The following is a 21,430-nucleotide window of genomic DNA, read 5'->3' on the forward strand; positions in this document are numbered from 1 at the left end:
CATCTGTTCTCCAAGCTATTTATTAAATAAATGGTCTCTGGTCTTGACCACCGCTTACTGCGTTACACCAACACAGAGGCTACAACACCGTAGGGTACGCAGCGACGCGCAGCCCTACGGTGCCCGCGGAGCCGCAGATGATCTACAGGTTAGAATGCTTATAAATGTGGTGGAAAACGCAGATCTTCGGTTATGTGTGGATGCAAATTTTTTTATAAACGGAGGGGGGAAATATTCGTTTTTAAAAATACCCGGCTACGTGTGGACGGGGTCTTATACTTTAAGTAGTTTTGAAACCAGTACTTTTATACTTGAGTAAAAAACTTGACTTGATACTTCAACTTCTACAGGAGTATTTTTAAACTCTAGTATCTGTAGTTCTACCTGAGTAATGAATGTGAATACTTTTGACACCTCTGAAGTTTAGTCACCTTGAGTGGTACTGACAAGTGAAATTTTGGGCTCTGGCCCACGGGCTAGGTTGGCGTGGCCACGGTCCGGGGGCGTGGTCATGGGCGGGGCCACTGCCTGGTGGGCGGGGCGACTCAGCGCGGGGGGGCGTGGTCACGGTCCCGAGTCCCCGACCGTGTGTGTGCGTGGTGTGTGTCCTTCTCCCCCACAGCGTCTGAAGTGAGAAAGCGGAAGGTGTTTGTGGTTACTCTCAAAGTAAGTAACACAATTACGATTGCACTCGTGATTCTAGATGAATTTTCCAGGGCAGAAAGAGCCCCGAGCGGGACTTCCTGTCAGCCATGTGGCCGCCGTAGTAACTCCTGCTGAAGGAGCCGCACATGGGCCGAGAAGACGGAAGAGCCATCCGGCTGATGCAATGAGACGCTCAGGCATCTCAAACAGCCGTCTGTACTTTACTCTGTACAAATTCAAACTTTAAAGTAGTCGAGCGCGATGTATTTATATGCAATAAACAAAAATCCGGTTTGGAGGCGATTTCAGAGTAGTTGTGTGGATGTTGCAGCCACCCCGCCCCCCCTTTAACACATTACTACATTGCAGGAGGAGAGACATTGCCTTTTATAGGAGTACAGTTCCCCAAAGTAGTCTGGGTGAACTGACATGAACCCAGTCGGTTCATTCAGGGGATTCCTTGTTCTGGGATTTGTCTATTTACGATTTGCTAATGTTATAATAAGTTAATATTTATTTTGGTCAATTGCAAAAAAATCAGCAAACGAGATAACAAACATCCACAGGTTTTTCCCTGGTCAACATTGTGATTATTTTGACCGAAAAGGTCTGGGCTTGAAGCATAAAGCTTATCTTGCCCACCTTTTAACATAATAGAATATACAAAAAGAACAAATGTAGTATCATGAGGTTACACAAAATAATAATAATAATAATAGCTGTAATAACTGTAATAATAGTAATAATAATGATGATGATAATAATAATAATAATAATAGTAATAATAATAATAGCTGTAATAACAGTAATAATAGTAATAATAATGATGATAATAATAATAATAGTAATAATAATAGCTGTAATACTGTAATAATAGTAATGATAATAATAATAATAATGATAATAATAATAGCTGTAATAATAGTAATAGTAATAATAATGATAATAATAATAATAATGATATTTCTGAAAACAGAAAGTGAAAAGATGCTAAAGAAACCGACAAAACCAATTTAGGTTGTCATTTCATCTCATGCATGTGTACATTCTTCTTTGTTTGCTTATTGTGCTCCTATATATGTGTAATTACCTTTGCTTTGAATAATATCTTGTATGCTTTTATTGAGTTTGCTAATTTAATGTCGTTTTTACAGCGTAACTTTAAAGATATCGAGTAGGGTGGGTAAGCTTTCTTTTCTTATTTTTTTTAAGTAATCAGCCAGCATGTGTACTGATAACATAAGCAGCACATTTGAGATCGTTTCTGATTTAGCAGGGCATGAAAAATCACTTTTCAGAGATGGATTCACTCGTTCATGCTTGTCTCAGAAAATATGCCTTTAATCTTTCTGATCTATAATCTCTCTTTTCTTGCCTCCGTTCATAATTGCTTCAAAAATATGTGACCAAAATCTTTGTCCTATGAACTTACTTTCCACCTCAAAATAGAAATGCACAATAACAGCTTTAAAAAAAGTCAAAGGATGAATGCAAGGAACATAAAACATTCTGTATAAATAATAAAGCTTAAAAAAAAACCTCAACGTAGCAATAACAAATCTAGTGATTAAGCACATAATCCCACCATTAACAACGAGTACAACAAATAACCATGACAAAACATTTTGTTTAGTTAAAAAAATGTATTTCCAAATTGAGCCGAATTTCATTATTTATTTATTTTTTACATGTTAATTGATTATCTTCCAGAAAAGCCAAAGAAGTCAACAAAAAGAGAAACTCTTTCATCTAAATGTTTTTTCTTCTCAAGTGATTTCTAAATAAAAACTTTATTTAGTATTTAATTTTGTGATTATTTGACCCTGATGTTAAATCTCACTTTCCTGCACCCATGTATGTGACGTTTCCTCTTTTCTTCGGCTGTTGAATATGCACCTATGCGATCTTGTGTTTACGTCAGCTGCACTGCACTATTTCTGCATTGAACTTTCTGAAAGCAGCATAAAATAACTTTTTAATTTTTTAGCCGGCCAGGTCCCTCTGAAGGCCTGTAAGGTTGAGGCTTTTATACAATGAGCAAGACTTTCGATCTTTCTTTTGTTTGGCCATTCTTATTTTCACTCCATCCTTGAAGCTCTTAGCCACCTTTGCCATGTATCTCTGAACTAGCTTCATCATTGTTTATGTCTGACATAGTGCTGTAAAGTTGTTGCAACACAAGTTATTTTGTGTTGAATATAATAGAAAAGCCTCTTTTAGATGTTTTTTGACGATATTACAGATGGGAGGCTGTGAGATCTGGACAACACTTCCTAAAAGTAATAAAATATTCCTTCAAATGAATGAAACCCAGCTATTTCAAAGTCCATCTATGTAGCAATACCACTTCTGACCACATGGGGGCAGCGTATAAAACGATACGCCCCTGGTGTAAGATACAACAAAGTGCACTTCTAGTTGAAGAAAGTGGTATTACGCGGCTTCTCAGACCTCTGCTCATCACCGTCATGGCTCGTCATCTGTGGCTCTTTAATCAACACAGCAGATATACTCCCACATGGTCACCATTGGTATTGCTATATGGTGTGGCTATATCATGGAAAAAAAGAATGCCTTTGTGCTGCAATATTTTTAGCAGCAATGCGCCCTGTATAGAGTGATCCCCTGCCTTTAAGGCTCCAGCAGACCCCAGTGACCCTGCAGGTATAGATGATGGATGATAGGAGCAATGCCACAGGCATGGTGGCACTCAGGTGTCCAACACTTGTGTAAGACATATAAATACACAGTATCTCTTGATTTTACACACAAGCGATGCACCAGTCAAAAAGATGCTGTGAATGGAAGTTAAAGGTGCTGTATTTGATGTCACCTTGACACATATCAATTTTCATGAAGTCTCACAAAACAAAGCGTACGAGAGAGGTATCGAATTTCCCCACTCCAACAGCCTGTGTGTCTTTAGAAGGGTGCCTCAGCAACATAGCAGCTTTTGGCAGAGCGTCAACAGCGCTGACGTCCGAAGATCTACGTCATAGACGGTACTATTATTGGCAGTACAGTGTGTGTAGATCACACTGTGGTTTGGACATGATTTAGAGTCTTTCAAATTGGACACGCATCGAAAATACATTTTCTGTTTAGATCATTCCGAATTTCTGACAATGGATGAGACGCATAGAAGCTTTTTAAACATACTGAAAATGGTGTGGTGGACCACATCCAGCATGCTGCGTGCTAAAGTTGGACAAAATCAGTATGCACTCGTAGCCCTGGCCAGACTGTGCAGTGACTCATGGTTGTTACCCCTTTAAACCCCAGCGCTTGGTCACACCCCACAGGGCGTGACCCCGCCCCCTCAAACCACCTGCTGGGAAACGTTAAGACATGTTTGACATCAGAGAGCTTTTCAACCGTTTTTGATCAAAAGATGTCACTGAACTTGAATTAGGACATCAGAAAATTGTGTTTAAATGTCTTTTTAACATCTTCAGACACAAAGATGCAGAATACACGTGATATCAGACCGTGTGCACGTTCATAACTCATTATGATGTGTCATCTTTCCGAATGCTTGTACGTCCTCTGTATTTGTTATTGCTACGCCGACATCCCTGGTGAGGGACGTTTGTCCACCTCGTGTGATGCATGGGTTTTATGATCATCCTCACGTGTCTCTTGGTTGTCCCCATCATCGCTCACAGCACACCACAAGGGCAAATGGGCCTTTTGTAGTGCTCTTAAATACCCATCACATGCCCAACGACAGCTCAGTGGACAGTAAATTGACTCTCTTCAGCTTCCTTTCACTATTAAGTCCATGCAGAGAAAGCTGTAATTGAGGACAGTGGACAGGTTTTCTTAAATATTGGTTAAAAACAATGTTCTGGTTTTTAGATAATGTGTTTTTCAGACGTGGTTAGCTGTTTTGAGCCCATCATACATAGTTGGAGGATGTAATAATGTCTCTATATGGAGACACTTGAGTGAAATTTGAGTCACGTATCCCCGACAGTAATGTATAATGCTGCATAACTGATATTCTTCTGTAAAATATAAGTAGTTAACATATACCTGCAGTAATATTTGAGTCATGCTGTTAGTGGATCAGAGGATTTGCTCATTTTGAGTTTCACGTTCCCTTCTGAGGTCACACGTTGGCTCTGCTAAAAGTCATTTGAAGGAGCCATTCAGCTTGTGGCTCGACGGCGAGGTCCGTGTGACTGGTTGCTATTTCAAATCCGTTCACATGGACCCGCGAGTCACTGGCAGGTGGCGTGCTCTGCGATTGGCCGAGAGGAGGGCTGGGCCCAGTCCTGCCCACCCGCCTTTTTTTAGCCGCTGTTACTTCTGAACCACTGGCTGCTGCCGCCTCTTCTTTTCTGGGCACCAACGTGGCAAATGTTCTTTCATCTTGTTTTTTTTTTTTTTTCTTTCCACATTCATTTATTGGCATGACAAGCTCTCATAAAGTACAGATGTTTTTCTTTTTTTTTTCTTTTCCTTTGCTGTTCCTCTCTGGCTTAATCCCTTTGCATTATGACTGTTCGGTGTCTGTGTGTTGGTCAAAGCTGCAGACACAAGTCAGAACGGTTTAACTCCAGCTGACGTCTATGACCTGGAATCTTGCTTACTTAGAGACACGACCAAACTTTTTTGTCACGGGGTGCCAGAAAGCACAGATCTTTATCTCGTCTTGCACTTTAACTCTTAACGCAAGTCAAATCAGCAATCCAAGTCATAGCTGAGGATTTGTTTGACATCCACCTTTAAAATTGTGTCCTCTAACAGCATAAAACAATGCAATAGGTCAACATTTCCTCGCAGTCTTGTGTACATGACCTGGTCTTCTGGGGCCGGGGGGGGGGGTATTGTCGTCATAACAGCTGCCTCTGAGTCCATGTGATGTGTCAGGGTTCTATTTGTGTGCCAGACACCTGAATGGTTTACACACAAAGAGGCATCCGTATCACATGTCAAACCCCGGCTTGTAAACGTCTCTCCCAAGCCCCGTTATCTCCACTTGACTGTTAAGTCGTCTGCACTCCGGAGGACGCACTTTGAAGGGACTATAAACTAAGAGCAGAGCAGCAGAGCAGCTGAGCTCACCAACGGCAGGATTCTCCTGTTTTGTATTGTGAGTAACTCGTCCGTCTTGTGGGGCAGATTTATGCGCGCGTCTGCTGTGCTGTTTTAGAGGAGGTTTTGAAGCTGAATCTGCTCTGTCAACATTATGGATTGCACCCTAGTTATGGCATGGTTGTTTGGCTGTTAACGGGAATGACAGCCTACTCTGTGACTTTCTCTGCACGATGTAACACATCCATTACTTCTGACTTTATTGCATTAATATTGCATTCATTGATTCTATTTGCCGGTTATTCGGCATCCATCAAGTAGGGTCACACATTGGGAGTGAGCAGGAGTTTTGCTGCTGTTTGTGTTCAGACTTGATAATACATCCATATTAACTGGAAGAATTAGCATGAAATGAAAGTTTAACTAAATATGTGGCATGTTAGTCCACCACATTTATTTAAAATGTAAAATGCACATGGATTTATATATTTTCATTTTGAGTGAGATGTGTTATAACAGAATTAGAGATGTGTGCACATTTCATAGTTGCAGCTCTAGACCACTATACCAATATTCAAGATTCTGTATTTGTCATCGTTCATACAATTAAATTACAGGCACTTCATCTCAGATGCTGGTCCTAATATAAGTGCAATATAAGTAAGAAAATAATAAATATAAAGCGCAAGATAAGTAAAAAAAAAAGTATTTAATGCCCAGATGATTTCCGTGTGATGGTGGTTTAGGAGGGAATAGCATAAAATCGCTGTAAATATTCCTCACGTCTTGCTTTATAATAAGCCTAAGTAATGCTTCTCCGTCGAAACAACCACGTCACGATGCAGAGTCTCTCCGTCAACGCAAATCCCCCTCTGCAGAGGTCGACGTACACGTGCATCATCGGGGACCGCAAGAAAAGCAACTGCTAGATTTGTTCTGTTTTCATATTTCCCGCAGCTATTTTTTTCTTCATCCTTTTCAAGTCGCGTAGAAAGATTGTTTACTGCAATGTTTGCAAAAAAACACTGATGCTCAACATTTATCAGCTCCAACTCACGTGAAATATAGTCTTATTTACTCCGTTTCTGTCTGAGATGCAAACAGGGTGTAAAGAAAAGGAAACACTACCACCTACTGGTTGGTTGTGTAATTACAGCGCGACGGAACAGAAGTATAAACGCCAGCGACAGCGAAGGGCTGTGCGTACACGTGTCGCTACTATGCAGAAGCATAAATCAGACTGTAGAGGTCACTCAGTGTGTCTTTCCCCGTGAGCATTGCCATTGTTAATATTTAGAAATCGGGATAGCTGATGGCTGACTTATGATGGCGTGGCTGATACGTGACTGATAGGTTTCTTTTTTCCTCTCCGTACAATGAGATATAACACTTTTAAAATATCAAATGTTGGTAAAATCCACTAAATACATTTCTAAATGATGCAGAGGAATCAGAGGTTTTTTGTGTTTTGTCTTTTTAAGCATAAACATTTCTCCAAAACGGATGTTACTGATCTTTCTTTTAGAGTTTTTCAGATGCTATTTTTTTATTTTCTCTCTGACACCGATGTATCTGGTGTTTGGGAATCGGCCAATACTGAGATCAGCCAGCATCAGCGCTCGGCCGTGTTTCCAGTGTTTCCACCCCTAGATTTGCCCAAAACCCAATGGAAACAGCTCTAATTCAATAAAACAGTTTTTCGCTTCCAGGAGGGGTTTTTTCCGGTGATTTGATTATCCAGTTTATCGTCAGTGTTATGGAAACACTTTTTGCGTTACTTTCTCGAGCAGCGCTGGATTTGACGCAGCCGTCCAATCTAAAGTCATCGAAATCTAGTTTCCAGCTGTTTTTGGCCTCATTCATACGATGTAGTTGTGCTGTAACAGCACTTAACCATCATACATCACATAAGGGCTCATTTGACTGAACATCCGCTGCCTTCGTATTGGGACCATTTTCTCAACAGCGTTAGCGGCAATCACAGTCATTTCTAAAAGACTAAAGATGTTTTTGTCCATCTTCTTCAACGCTGAAGAAAATGGACAATGGATGAGATACGGAGGGTGATGAGAATTGTGCTTATTCGAGAAACACCGTTCGATGGAAACACCGTTAAATGGAAACGGGTGCGACGCCACCTTTATCGCAAATTCAGAGATTTGATTTTCTTTTGCGCCAAAACTAATGGAAACACGACCAGTGTGATTTTGATTTCATTTCTATAAATGAACAAATTAAAACTTCATTTTTAAAGGTTCAAATACAGCTAGTAGTGATCACATACACAAACATACATATTTGTCATAAACATTCACACACAAAGCTCACACCAGAGTCCGACCGGCTCTGTTTTCTGTTTTTCATTTCAAACAAGTAAAAGTGAAGATGCCATTTGTATGTTCAGTGTTTCTTTTGTTTTGTTGTTAAATATGAATATGAATAAAATGTTAAAATCATGTAGCCTAAACTCACCTTCAATCAATTTTCATTCTGCAAAAAAGAGCCATAAGAATAATCAGTAGAAAACGATATAGAAATCCAACAAATCCATTATTCCTTCAGTTAAAATTGTTGAAATTTCATGAATTAGTAGACCATAGTATTCTGCAAATTATGTTTAAAACTCATAAATAAAACTTTACAAATCAACATTCAGAAAATATTTGAAAAAAGAGAAAGCAAGTATAACTTAAAAGGAACAGAGATTTTTTAAAAACCAAGATGCAGGACAAAATTGATGGAACGTTGTGTTTCTGTGAAAGGAATCAGTTTATGGAACAATCTGAATAAAGAAAACAAAGAATCCAAATCAAACATTACATTCAAAAGAACAATTAAAGCCTGTATGTTAAGTAAATATAATGAAATATGTTAGTTAAGTTTGATTGACATGCCCATAGATGGCGGTAATTTTATTTTATTTTAGTTTTTTATTCACTTAGTTGTTTTTTTTTTTGTTTTTTTTTAATTTATGATATTTGTGAAGTTATTTCTTGGAAAAAGGGGCAGATCAGATAAGATTCTTCTTCTTTCTGCTCCCTTTTCATTCACAATTTAAGAACATTTGTATTTGTATTGAATTGTTTTATTTTTTTGAATGAAATAAAGAATAAATGAAATGAAACTCACCTTGACCTGGCCCTTTCACGCTCTGCCAGCAGTTTCTGCGGACCTGTTGGCGCTGAGAGCCCGTGAAGATGCTTCTGTCTACATTAAAAGGGATCGGGAAGCAGCTCCTGCGGGTCAAGGTGGTGGACTGCAGCACGGACGAGTCCCGCTTGGCTCGATGCCTCAACACGTTTGACCTGGTGGCCCTGGGCGTGGGCAGCACGCTCGGCGCCGGCGTCTACGTGCTGGCCGGCGCCGTGGCGCGCGACAGCGCCGGACCCGCCATCGTCCTCTCCTTCCTCATCGCGGCCCTGGCGTCCGTCCTGGCCGGCCTGTGCTACGCCGAGTTCGGGGCCCGCGTCCCCAAAACGGGCTCGGCTTACCTCTACAGCTACGTCACGGTGGGGGAACTGTGGGCCTTCATCACGGGCTGGAATCTCATCCTCTCTTACGTCATTGGTGAGATGATAAAAACAAGCTAGAGGTGGTGCTGACGTAGCTCTCTGGATGTTGTTCAGGTGACGTGAAAACATGTCTTTGCACAGGAACTTCAAGTGTGGCCAGGGCATGGAGCGCAACCTTTGACGAGCTGATTGGAAGACAGATTGAGTTTTTTTGCAGAAGATATATGACCATGAATGTACCAGGAGTACTTGCAGAATATCCAGACATCTTCGCCGTGCTTATCATACTAATTCTGACAGGTCAGGAGCCAATCAGATGCATCACTCGCTGCTGTACTTACGTTTCCCTTGGTTCATGTATATATATTTTTAAATGGTTTGCAGGACTCCTTGCATTTGGAGTGAAAGAGTCGGCCATGGTGAATAAAGTGTTCACCTGTATCAACGTGGTGGTCCTCCTGTTCGTGATCATCTCCGGCTTGGTTAAGGGAAATCTGAAAAACTGGAGCCTGGACCCGGAGGAGATCCTGAATTCCACCGGAAACTTCAGCCTCAAGTGAGATAAATCTTTTCTTCCAAGATGTGCATCGTGTCTTAGGCCACGTTTACACGTAGCCGGGTATTTACAAAAACGGATATTTTCCCCTCTACGTTTTCAAAAATATCCTCGTTTACACGGACTCGCATGAAAACGCTGTTAACGTCATGCCAGCCAATCAGAATCCTGGAAAAAACATCAACAAAGGACACGTGTAACTTCCAGTTAAGGCTGATTTATGGTTCCGCGTTACACCAACGCAGAGCCTACGGCGTAGGGTACGCGGCGACGCACACCATACGGCGCGCTACGCCGTAGGCTCTGCGTCGATTTAACGCGGGACCATAATTCAGGCTTTACTTCCAAGACGGAACGAGAGTCTTAGAGAATTTAAAACAGGTAAAATAAAAGAAAATATTGACGGTGGCCAAACAAATTGTAAACACAGGTCGCACTCATGACGCTGCTGGTGACGTTTATGTCGCATAATGTGACGTAAATCTCCGTTTTCCTCCGTTTTCTCTGTTTAGACGCAAATGTGAAAACTGAGTTTTTGAAAATCTCCACTTTGGCCGGAGTTTTCAGAAATGATCGTTTTTGGGGGCTTTGAGCTCTGTTTTCGTGTAAACGAACGGCCAAAATGCATGAAATGCCTCCGTTTTTGCTCCGTGTAAACGGGGCCTTAACCGCATGCCAGAGGTGTTTCCTTTTCTTTTCTTTTTTAAGCCAATTTTAATATTTTAATAATTTAGCCAATTTAAGCTAATAAGCCAACGACACTCACACACACTTATTCTTTTGTATTTATTCTTTATTATTTATATATTGCATTATTAGTTTGCCATCACTTTTGTGTAGTTATACTTTTTGTTTTTGTATGTTAATCTTGTGTTCTTTATAACACATGAAATTTTAATATCTTCGGTGGAGGCTTCAAATAAGCCCATTGGGTTTTTTGCCTCTTCCTGCACCTATAGTATTTATATTTGATATTTCCTGTATATTTTTAAAACTGTGCAAAACAACAAACTAAACTAAACAAATGTTGTTGTACTTTCGTATTTCCAGTGTAACTGTCTGGGTACCGGAGAAGGAGATTCTTGGCAAAGGTGGTTTCATGCCGTTTGGCTGGACTGGAGTCCTCTCTGGGGCCGCCACCTGTTTTTACGCCTTCGTAGGGTTTGACTGCATCGCCACTACAGGTGAGCACGACTTCACTAAACGGATCATTCCTCTTTGAGCTTGGGGCTCAGATGTAACTTTGCAATGTTTCCTGCCCAGGGGAGGAGGTGAAGAATCCCCAGAGGGCCATTCCTATTGGAATCGTGGCCTCGCTCCTCATCTGTTTCGTGGCGTACTTCGGCGTCTCGGCCGCTCTCACTGTGATGATGCCGTACTACATGCTGGACAAGAACAGCCCACTGCCAGTGGCCTTTAAGTATGTGGGCTGGGAGGGAGCCACTTATGCAGTGGCCATCGGCTCTTTATGTGCACTGTCGACCAGGTAAGTGGGTCTCCAGCCGCCTCTCAGCATGAGAAATCGTAGAGGAAGTGTTATTGTTCAGCATGTGTGAGAGAAACTCAAGAGGGGATTTAATTATACTGTGGTTTTTTTTAACGCTGGCTAGGTTAGAGGATGTGTTAAAACACTTTAAGTGGCAGAAAATGTGACTTCAGTTCAATTAAAGTAGCATTATGATGAATTACAATTTAGTTATTTATTTATAAAGTATAATTATAGATGTAAATGAGTCTATTAAAACTTAGGCACATTGTGCTCTTTTCTTTTCCTTTTTGAACTGCATCTTTTATGTCAAACAAACCCATTCAAATCGGAAAAGATGGAAGGGAATTAAAAGTTAAATAAAAACTGTCACTTCTCATAAGACCAAGATTCAGATTTCTGGCATAGAATTATGTCTTTTTGATGTCTTTGCATGTTTTTTGTGTATGAACAAAAAAATGTGTTTGGTAGATTATTTCTTTGTTGTAACAATGCTTCTTGGGAATCAAAGCCTGTTTTTTTTCCTTTGTAATGAATGGGCAGCTGAGTATGTGCGTTGTAACCATGAAAAATTTGCCAAATCTTCTCTGCCAGTACCAAACAACTTATTTTGCTGTTGCTATTGACTCTTGTTTGGTGGATAAATAAGAAATTACCATTTATAAGGAAATAAACGGTCCATTGCCAAGAAGCATTGTTACAGCAAAGAAATAATCTACCCAACATAAATTTTGTTTATTTATAGGACCTTGGTTTTATAATTTTATTTCAATAGAGTAGATACATTGACTATTTGCTAACTTTTAATATGAACTAAGTTAATTAGTGTGCTACAACCTGGCTAGTCATTCCACCTCTTTTTCTCTTCAAGGAAAATAATTAGTCTTATTTCGGTGTTAATAGAAATAGTGGAAACTCCCCCTGGGTGCAGTAGGATAGACATACAACCAATCAGAAGCCCCTTTTACACAATAACGGTGCTATAAACATGCTCTGGTGAGCTACTCTTCATTCAGTCATTTGTGCTTTCACCAAGTATGACCTTTTCCGCCAATCTACAGGACCGTCTCAGAAAATTAGAATATTGTGATAAAGTTCTTTATTTTCTGTAATGCAATTAAAAAAACAAAAATGTCATACATTCTGGATTCATTACAAATCAACTGAAATATTGCAAGCCTTTTATTATTTTAATATTGCTGATTATGGCTTACAGTTTAAGATTAAGATTCCCAGAATATTCTAATTTTTTGAGATAGGATATTTGAGTTTTCTTAAGCTGTAAGCCATGATCAGCAATATTAAAATAATAAAAGGCTTGCAATATTTCAGTTGATTTGTAATGAATCCAGAATGTATGACATTTTTGTTTTTGTAATTGCATTACAGAAAATCACAATATTCTAATTTTCTGAGACAGTCCTGTATAGACCGTCCCTGTCCTCAGCAGTATACAGTCAACCTCGATGTGTCAGGTCACTGGCAGCTTTATTCATCCATTCATACATTTTCTACACCCCTTATTCCTATACAAGGTTAATTAAATTAAATATGACCTAGTTACCCCCATGGGACGCCAGTACCTGTGTGTATTCACCTGCATGGCATGCTCTCCTCTCTCTCCCCCGTACTAGTTTACTGGGCTCCATGTTCCCAATGCCCAGAGTGATCTGGGCCATGGCAGAAGATGGCCTGCTCTTCAAATGTTTGGCTAATATCAGCCCGCGAACCAAAACCCCTCTAACAGCTACAGTAACATCGGGTGTCGTGGCAGGTGAGGTCATAACCGGCACTCACTAACCCCTCGGGATTCCCACCAGAATCCTGCAAGACTCTCGGCACTCACGACCTCAACACCGGAGCTCAAGCAGAACGGAGCGCGCAGAGCAGCGAGCAGGCAGCCCTGCTAAATTAACTTTAATTACTGCTTTGCACAATATTGAGACAGCATCATCCCGAGCAGCGCTGCTAATTAACATGCTGAGCCGAGGATGGCTGAGGTCTTGTGTGAAAGTAGAGTTGACAAGCATTTCTTCAAGTTATAAATCTCTGCCTCCTCCTCCTCCTCCTCCTCCTCCTCCTCCTCCTCCTTCTTCTTCCTTCCTTCCCTCCTTCCTTCCTTCCTTCGTCCTTGGATTAGCCTCCTTGGCTCCATGTTTCCACTGCCACGCATTATCTTTGCTATGGCGCGTGACGGCCTGCTCTTCTCGTTTCTGGCCCGCGTCAGTAAGAGGAAGACGCCCGTCATCTCCACCTTTATGGCAGGGCTTTTGTCTGGTAGGTAGCCGAGACGGGGCCAAATGCAAGAGTGCCCCCTGGTGGAAGGAGGATGGTGGCAAACTCACACAAAAAAATGGATTTGTGCTCTAATAGTGAAGTAGTTACTTTCTTATTTGTATTTAAAAAAAAGAAGCAATTGTAATATCTGGATGACTCTGTTTTGTACGACGGAGTATTAGGGCCAAACTAAGATTAAAAAAAAAATGGAAATTACGAGAATAAAGTCATAATAATATGAGAATAAAGTCGTAAAATTACGAGAATAAAGTTGTAAAATTCTGAGAATAAAGTCATAATATTACAAGAATAAAGTCGTAATATATTGATAATAAAGTCGTTATATTTTGATAATAAAGTCGTAATATTACGAGAATAAAGTCGTAATATTAAATATATTATAAATATGTTAATATAACTTCACAAGATGCTCAATATTCCTCATTTTAACACAGGGAGAAGATGCTCTTCCTGTTAGATTTCTCATAAATTATATTCTCATAATATTACGACTTTATTCTCATAATATTACGACTTTATTCTCATAATATTACGACTTTACTCTCGTAATGTTGCGACTTTATTCTCGTAATATTACGACTTTATTCTCGTAATATTACGACTTTATTCTATTACGACTTTATTCTCGCAACATTATGACTTTATTCTCGTAATTTTACGACTTTATTCTCATTATATTATGACTTTATTCTCGTAATTTCCAAAATAAATTTGTCTTAGTTTAGCCCTAATACTCCGTCGTAGTTTTGTGTATGTATGTGTGTGTGTTTTTTGTTTTTTTAAACATTGATGTGTTATATTCTGGTGTGTTTTGCAGCTGTGATGGCGTTCCTGTTTGACTTGAAGGACCTGGTTGACCTCATGTCCATCGGTACTTTGCTGGCCTATACTCTAGTGGCGGCCTGCGTTCTCGTCCTCAGGTACTTTCTCTCTTTGTATTTCCAGCCTAAAGTTTATTCTATTATTACATTGGATATTTGATAGACATGTCCTAATAATAAAACAAAAACAGGGAGGGGACCTTAGCCTATTCAGGGAAGGCCAAGGAGAAGGGGTGTGTTTTGAGGTGTGCTTTGAAACAAGGGGGAGAGAGTTCCAGAGGGTGGGGGCAGCCACATTGAAAGAATAATCCATCGTTTAAAAGAAAATGCTGCTTTCATGAACCAACGTTTTGGAAAACTTGCAGTTTCTGTGGCTAATGTTGAGCATTTCGTCCTCTTAAGGTACCAACCCGAGCAGCTGACCTTGGCCTACGAGATGGCCAACACCCAGGACGAGCAGGACGAGTCTTACAACGAGGGAAACCTTGACATCTTACCTCAGCCACAAGATCACTTCACGATCAGAAACCTCCTGTCTCCTTCCAACACCGAGCCGTCTCCTCTGTCCGGGCTCGCCGTCAACATTTGCACCAGCGTGCTTGGTGAGACACGGAAACATCCACAGAGGAGTCGGAGCCAAACGATGAAACCTGGCAACTAATCCAGTACTTCTTGTGTGTTCTCCACCAGGTGTTTTGGTGTGTGTTTTTGCCGTCGTGGCTGTTCAGGGAGGGATGGCGGCCTGGTCTCTGTCTGTGCTCGCCGTCACCGTGGTGATCTGTCTGATTCTCGTTGTCATCGTGCTCAGGCAGCCACAGAGCAAAGCCAAGCTGGCTTTCAAGGTGAGTTTGCTCTTTTACTACAGACACTTTCTCTTTCTCTTTTTGTTAATAATCATTACCTTCCAAAGACCCAGATCTTTTTTTTTTTTTTTTTTCTTGTTTTTGGCCCCCGTTTAATAAATTAGATATTATGATATAGACCAGTGTCTCCCAACCTGGGGTCGGGGCCCCCCCTGGGGGGGCGCCAGAGATCTCTGGGGGGGGCACAAAACTTCTTTGAGGATATGCAGTTGTAAAAATTATATTTGCACATGTTAAATAAATAAAAAATCCCACCTAATGGAATACAGTAATCCAAGTCTGTATAAACCCACTTAGAAATATATTTTGGTCATTTTAAAATACTAAGTTATTTATCAGGATAAAAACTTAAAAACGTATTATTATATCATTATTCAACATTTAATCATACTACTACTCCGTTAAAGGAAAAATGTAAAAAAAAAAATGTTGCTCTCATATTAAAACAGACATTTTTCAGAAATTATTTTATGTCCTTGCAATTTTTTTGTGTGCGTATTTTATACATTGGTGACACAAAAGGAAGGTGAGAAAAACAATGCACAGGGTAAACCAAAGACAAAAATGTATCAAAAAAACATAATTAATGTTCATTTTTACAATTAAAGGTTTGTAACGAATAACTTTACTCTTTTGCTGCTAGTACGTACGGGTCGGGGGGCCCGGCTGGTCTTAGACACAATTAGGGGGGGCTCCATTGAAAAAAGGTTGGGAACCACTGATATAGACAACACGAAGCATGTGCACAAATGTGCAAATTGTTTCTACATCTAACATCTGGGAAACCTGCTGCAGTGGCCGCCCAAAGCATGACCCGTCCACTCCTCTGTTTAACCACTGAAGAGGTGGTTTTTCTTTTAGAAATGAGTTCTGCAAAGATTCTTTTCATCTGTGGCTGCAGGAAAAAAAAGGGAAATTGTACTTTAATCTCCCTGCACTTGTTTCTATAGCGTGTCACACTCGTTTCGACTATTAAATCAGCTCTCTCTCCACAGGTTCCCTTGCTGCCGTTCATCCCCGTCATCAGCATGTTTGTCAACGTGTACCTCATGATGCAGCTCGATAGAGGAACGTGGCTGCGCTTTGCCATCTGGATGTTCATAGGTACAACTGCACTAAAAGATGCTCTCAGCTAGGGCTGGGCGATATGGACCAAAAGTCATATCTCGATATTTTCTAGCTGAATGGCGATACTCGATATATATCGATATTTTTTCTGTGCCATAATTGGGGTTTCCCCCAAAGCATTATAGCATAGCATCTCTGTTAGCTTCATTTTTTTCTGAGGCAAACCCTTAAAGAAACAGTCAGTTTTAATAAAAAGCCTCGTGCCAAATGTCACACAGGTTCCTTTATTAACAGAGGTCTGCACAATATCAAAATGTATAAAACAAATGAAATAAAAATAAACTGCCTGCATATATAGAATAAAAATGCTTCTTGAATAAAATAAAACAAAATCCCTTTCCTGCATAACAATTAAATTAAAATACACTGTGCAATTAATACAATGTAGACAGTAACAGGCAGACTTTTCCACTGAGGTTGACAGTTGTGCAAATAACAAAACATTTTGTGCAAATCTCAAATAAACCACTCAAGTGAATTTGTCACAAAATAAGCTATATCAAAATCATTAAAAACATTTTTTTTTTTTTTTTTTATCGATATAAACGATATTGTCTCGTACCATATCGCGTTTGAAAATATATCGAAATATATTAAAATCTTGATATATCACCCAGCCCTACTCTCAGCTGTACTTTAAGGCTGTCCTTAAAAGGAGCCGACGTGTTTACGTTAATGTTTCTGCACAATTTGCAGGCTTCATCATCTACTTTGGTTACGGGATTCGCAACAGTGCAGAGGCGGCATTGAGCAGGTCCGACATCTACACTCCTGCGTGCACGATAAAGGGAGAGCCCATGACCACGGAGAAGGTGGCCTTCCTGCGCAACACACAAAACTGTGAGCAGGATGACGAAGAATCATGAGGTTCTTCTATCTGCTTTGGCTCGGTTCTGCAGATGAAACTTTGACACGTGGTAAATGAGTGTTAAACTGTACATATGTAAATGTATATGTTTGTGTTTGTATATGTTTGTGCCTACTGGACTATAAACCTTGGTGCTTACAGGTAGCTATAACAGTGTGACGTATGGAAACGGCTTTATATGTATACAGTTGTGTGAAAAGGTGTTTGCCCCCTCACACACATGTTTATATCTCTCAGATGCAGCTTTATTGGGTTACTTTGTTGCTGAGGAAAGAAGCACAAGACTTTGACTGTTTGATGCTTTTTAAGAGTTTAGAAAAAGCAACATGCTGCTGTAGATAATCTACAGTTCTCCATTACCAGTATCGTCGCGCATCTACACGAAGGCGTGGATGAAGTCGCCTTGCAGCAGACCGAATCAAAGTTTTACCAGAGATCAAGAGCAGCAGTGTTGTCATCATCAGGAGAATTTGCACTTTTTTTTATTAAGAAAAAGTGAACTAATGTGAACTGAATGATCAGATACGACAGAGGATGTATTTTGAGTGCTTATCTCCCAAACAAATGTTACAAACCCTGCGGGGATACACTCGAGTATGGCCTCCCTCCATCACTTGACTTGACTTGAAAGTATACATACACTACAGTGTCTGTTTTTAAAGTACACTTTGGGTTTTATATTGGTAGTAGAGCGGATTTTTTTACTCTAGAAAACCATTTTCACTTTTTAGTTCACGTTCATTTAATTGTGAAGAACAGTCCCATCAACTAGTCATGTAGATTTACGGTTTACAGAACGAACAAACTGTGTTTTTCTGCATGAATGGGAAGTTTAAGCAGGATATAAATAACTGCTGGTGGGAATTAAAAAAACACCGGTTGTGAGTGTGCAAAGAGCCACATGGCAGCTGAAATCTGAAAGTTACATTTCCAAATATGTGCGTTTATTAAAGAATGAATATACAACCAGGTAAAATATCCCTTTAAAACGCAACTTTAAAAGGAAGATTGTGTATTTAACATCAGCTCCGTGAACAAAGTGCATTAATTATTATTATTATTTTATTTTTTTGTTCTATGCAAGTTCCACTGGTCTGGCCTGAAGTCAGATTCTGGTAAATGTTTTATGTGTCAGAATATCTATATACATGAACAGATGGTAGAGATTTCTCTGGCAGGGACATCAGACTACCACATTAACAATGTTGTAAATAAATGCTGTGTTTGTCACTGAACTTTAAGGCAACGTAGAAAAATGTGTTTCATAAACTTGTTTTGTTGGGGTTTTTTTGTTTTCCTGTGTCTCAAATACTTTTCACAATTTCCTGGTATATGTGTAAGTTAGCAGGACATTAAATACTTTAAGTAAGTGCCTGTTAGAGATGTCGTCTCTTTAGCATTTAGTTTCAGTCTTTGTAAATACACTTTTGGCATTATGTTCATGGCGCTGCAATAATGTGGAGAGTATCTTTAGTGCCTTTTGCGGTGTTCGCTGTGTGCCAGAGAGCAGGCAAAACCAAAGCTGGTTTTTATTATGTGCATGAAACATGCAAACATCTGTTTCATGGAAGCATTTGCTTGCTACGGGGAGAAAAAAAAAGTTGATACCAATTTTTATTACGCTGCTAATGTATCTTGTAAATGTCAGATGTATGCTTGACATGGGTTTTGGTTTGTAATGTCCTTGCTGTAAATAAATAAATGCTTAAAGTTAAAAGCCCAAATGTTTTTTGGATGTTTATTTATAACTTTTTTTTAATGATAAAAGTGTATTTTCATTTGACGTTGCACAGCAGATTAAATGTAAAACAATCAAGATGTGTAGCAAAAATGTTACAAAAATATGACTTGTTTTACTTTGTTCTGGACGTCACGGTCAGAAATTCTGCTTTTCCCGCCTACAGACGGGCAGTCAGAGCTTCAGTGTATTTAGTCGCTGCTTGTTTGTGGACATTTCTGCATTCAGATGAGTCTCCAGTAACCGGTACCAGTTACTCCAGTAACTCTTTACTGGGTTGAATCAGGTATATGACCTGTCCACCGAAAAGCATCCCCTTCTTTTTGTCTTCCGAAAGTCTCAAGCTGCGTTCAACTGCAGCAGTCGCATCATCAACAAACACCAGTCAGCAGTTGGCAGCCAAACATGTCCATACCATAACACTTTCTCTGCCATGTATGACACATGATGTATGACACTTTGGACCAAAACTTATTGGGTTTTTTGCCGTATTCATCCTCTTTCCCATCATTCTACTATTACTAAGTCTATCATGGGTTAAATTTTATTCCAACACAGAAAACATTTGTAAATGTTAACCTGGAAGTCTGTCCAGGCGTTCCTGTTCTTGAATACGTCAGTTGTTGAATGTTGTAAATCCTCTGCGTTTACGTTCATAAAGGGGACTCTTGATTGCAGATTTTGAGAATGATACATCCATCTTCTCCAGTTTTTCTTTTTATTCTGTTAAAGGAGCATGAGGCAGGATTGAGGCAAGATTTATGATTAAGATTATGATTAAGATTCCCAGAATATTCAAATTTTTTGAGATAGGATATTTGAGTTTTCTTAAGCTGTAAGCCATGATCAGCAATATTAAAATAATAAAAGGCTTGCAATATTTCAGTTGATGTGTAATGAATCCAGAATGTATGACATTTTTGTTTTTGTAATTGCATTACAGAAAATCACAATATTCAAATTTTCTGAGACAGTCCTGTATGTGATCATTAACTTTAGCTTTCTATTGTCATGTGCTGTCATGTCTGTCCGCCGGTTTGTCCTGAATTGTACTTGTTATTTCTACTCAGTCAAAATATGAGTTCATTTTGCATTTGATGATACTGTAGCAAGACGTCTCGAAAAAGTTGAAGAGGGGGCAACAAAAGGCTGGCATAGTAACTGGCACAAATGAAAAACAACAGGAGGAGCATGTGTGGACTGCCTCAGTCTTGCAGGACTGTTGGGCAGATAGAATCCTGCATCAGACGAGAACTGGACAACATTATTATCCGAAAACAAAGAAGCAATGCTGCACGGTGACTAACTTTTTGGAGGAATATGGCTGCCATCAAAATCAAAGTAGTCTTTTTTTTTTTCCTTAGATTATTTGAAAAGTTAAGGTATACATAACGTAAGGCCTGAATGTCAATTTTAAAAATAAAGAATAATATCAAATAGAAAAAATTATTTTTTTTAAAGTGTTTTTTAAAGGTGTGTGCCCAACCTGACGTCAATCACGAAACCAATATTCTTACTCCAAAAAAAGCAATGCGACTCATAAACAAAGTTAGATACAAGCACCCAACCAACCATTTATTTATAGACACAAATGAGCTCAAATTCAATGAACTGGTGGACTTTACAACTTCACAGATTATGTTCAAAATTAACAAGAACATGCTGCCAGACTGTTTCCAAAACATGTTTAATTTAAGACAAAGTCATTACAACCTCAGAGGGGAGAGAGATACAGGAAATCAAAAATCAGAACCAACACCAAACTGAGATGCTACAGTGACAGGTGGATGTTTGGAATAAATTAGATAGGGATTTGAAATCAAGTAGAACCTTAACCTTATTTAAAAAAAATATTGTAATGTAATGAGTGGTGATGCTTACTATGTTGATTTGGGTATTCATTTAATTGGTGATTTGGTTTGATTATTCAAGGATGAAGGAAACATGTAGACTGCACCTTTTTTTTCTTTCTTATTTTTCGAGGAATCTTTGTTATCCCCATGGAGGCAATTTGTTTTACTGGCAGTCTTATCTCTTACTTCTTGCTTTTATTTCATTACTTTAATTAATTATTTTGAGGGTAGGCAATGATGAATAAGCTTTGCTTCAGCCTACACCTTCTTCGGTCTAGATGTTATTTGTATATTGGAAACTTTTTTGTAATGTTTTCTTTCAACAGTGTATTCGTTTCCTTGTTGTCATTTTTATTTTATTTTTAATTTTGTAAAAGCTATTTTGATGTTTGTCTTATTCTTTTTTTGTGATGTCATGACCGAAATAAACTAAATAAACTAAATTAAAAAAAAAAAAAAACGTCACTCCGTGCCTCTCACCTCTCCGGGGAAGGTAGTTCCCTGCTCTCGCCGGCAGGGGGCGGTGTGCGCCCAGGTTGGCCGCGGGTCTCCTCTCCTCCTCTCCTCCTCTCCTCCTCTCCTCCTCTCCTCCCTGTTTTCCAGCGTTGCTGCAGACTCAAGA

General features: G+C 39.5%; 1 protein-coding gene across 5 annotated transcripts; it reads left to right on the forward strand.

Annotated features, from left to right (window-relative positions):
• The first annotated feature begins 580 nt into the window (after nucleotides 1–580).
• Nucleotides 581–18,941, forward strand: LOC133441938 (high affinity cationic amino acid transporter 1-like). 5 transcript variants are annotated; one of them, XM_061719742.1, is made up of 12 exons: nucleotides 581–666; nucleotides 8,847–9,252; nucleotides 9,339–9,497; nucleotides 9,582–9,753; nucleotides 10,804–10,937; nucleotides 11,017–11,239; nucleotides 12,874–13,013; nucleotides 14,355–14,457; nucleotides 14,761–14,960; nucleotides 15,049–15,200; nucleotides 16,217–16,325; nucleotides 17,046–18,941. In XM_061719742.1, exons 2-12 carry the CDS (start codon nucleotides 8,883–8,885, stop codon nucleotides 17,213–17,215), a joined length of 1,932 nt encoding a protein of 643 aa, XP_061575726.1. In that variant the 5' UTR covers nucleotides 581–666; nucleotides 8,847–8,882; the 3' UTR covers nucleotides 17,216–18,941. The 5 variants fall into 5 exon arrangements, with proteins under 5 accessions (XP_061575726.1, XP_061575724.1, XP_061575727.1 ...); XM_061719740.1 differs by having other exon boundaries at nucleotides 582–666; nucleotides 8,844–9,252; XM_061719743.1 differs by lacking the exon at nucleotides 581–666 and adding an exon at nucleotides 1,808–1,824.
• The last annotated feature ends 2,489 nt before the right edge of the window (nucleotides 18,942–21,430 follow it).

The sequence above is a fragment of the Cololabis saira genome, chromosome 4, assembly GCF_033807715.1.
Source record: "Cololabis saira isolate AMF1-May2022 chromosome 4, fColSai1.1, whole genome shotgun sequence".
Classification (NCBI taxonomy): domain Eukaryota; kingdom Metazoa; phylum Chordata; class Actinopteri; order Beloniformes; family Belonidae; genus Cololabis; species Cololabis saira.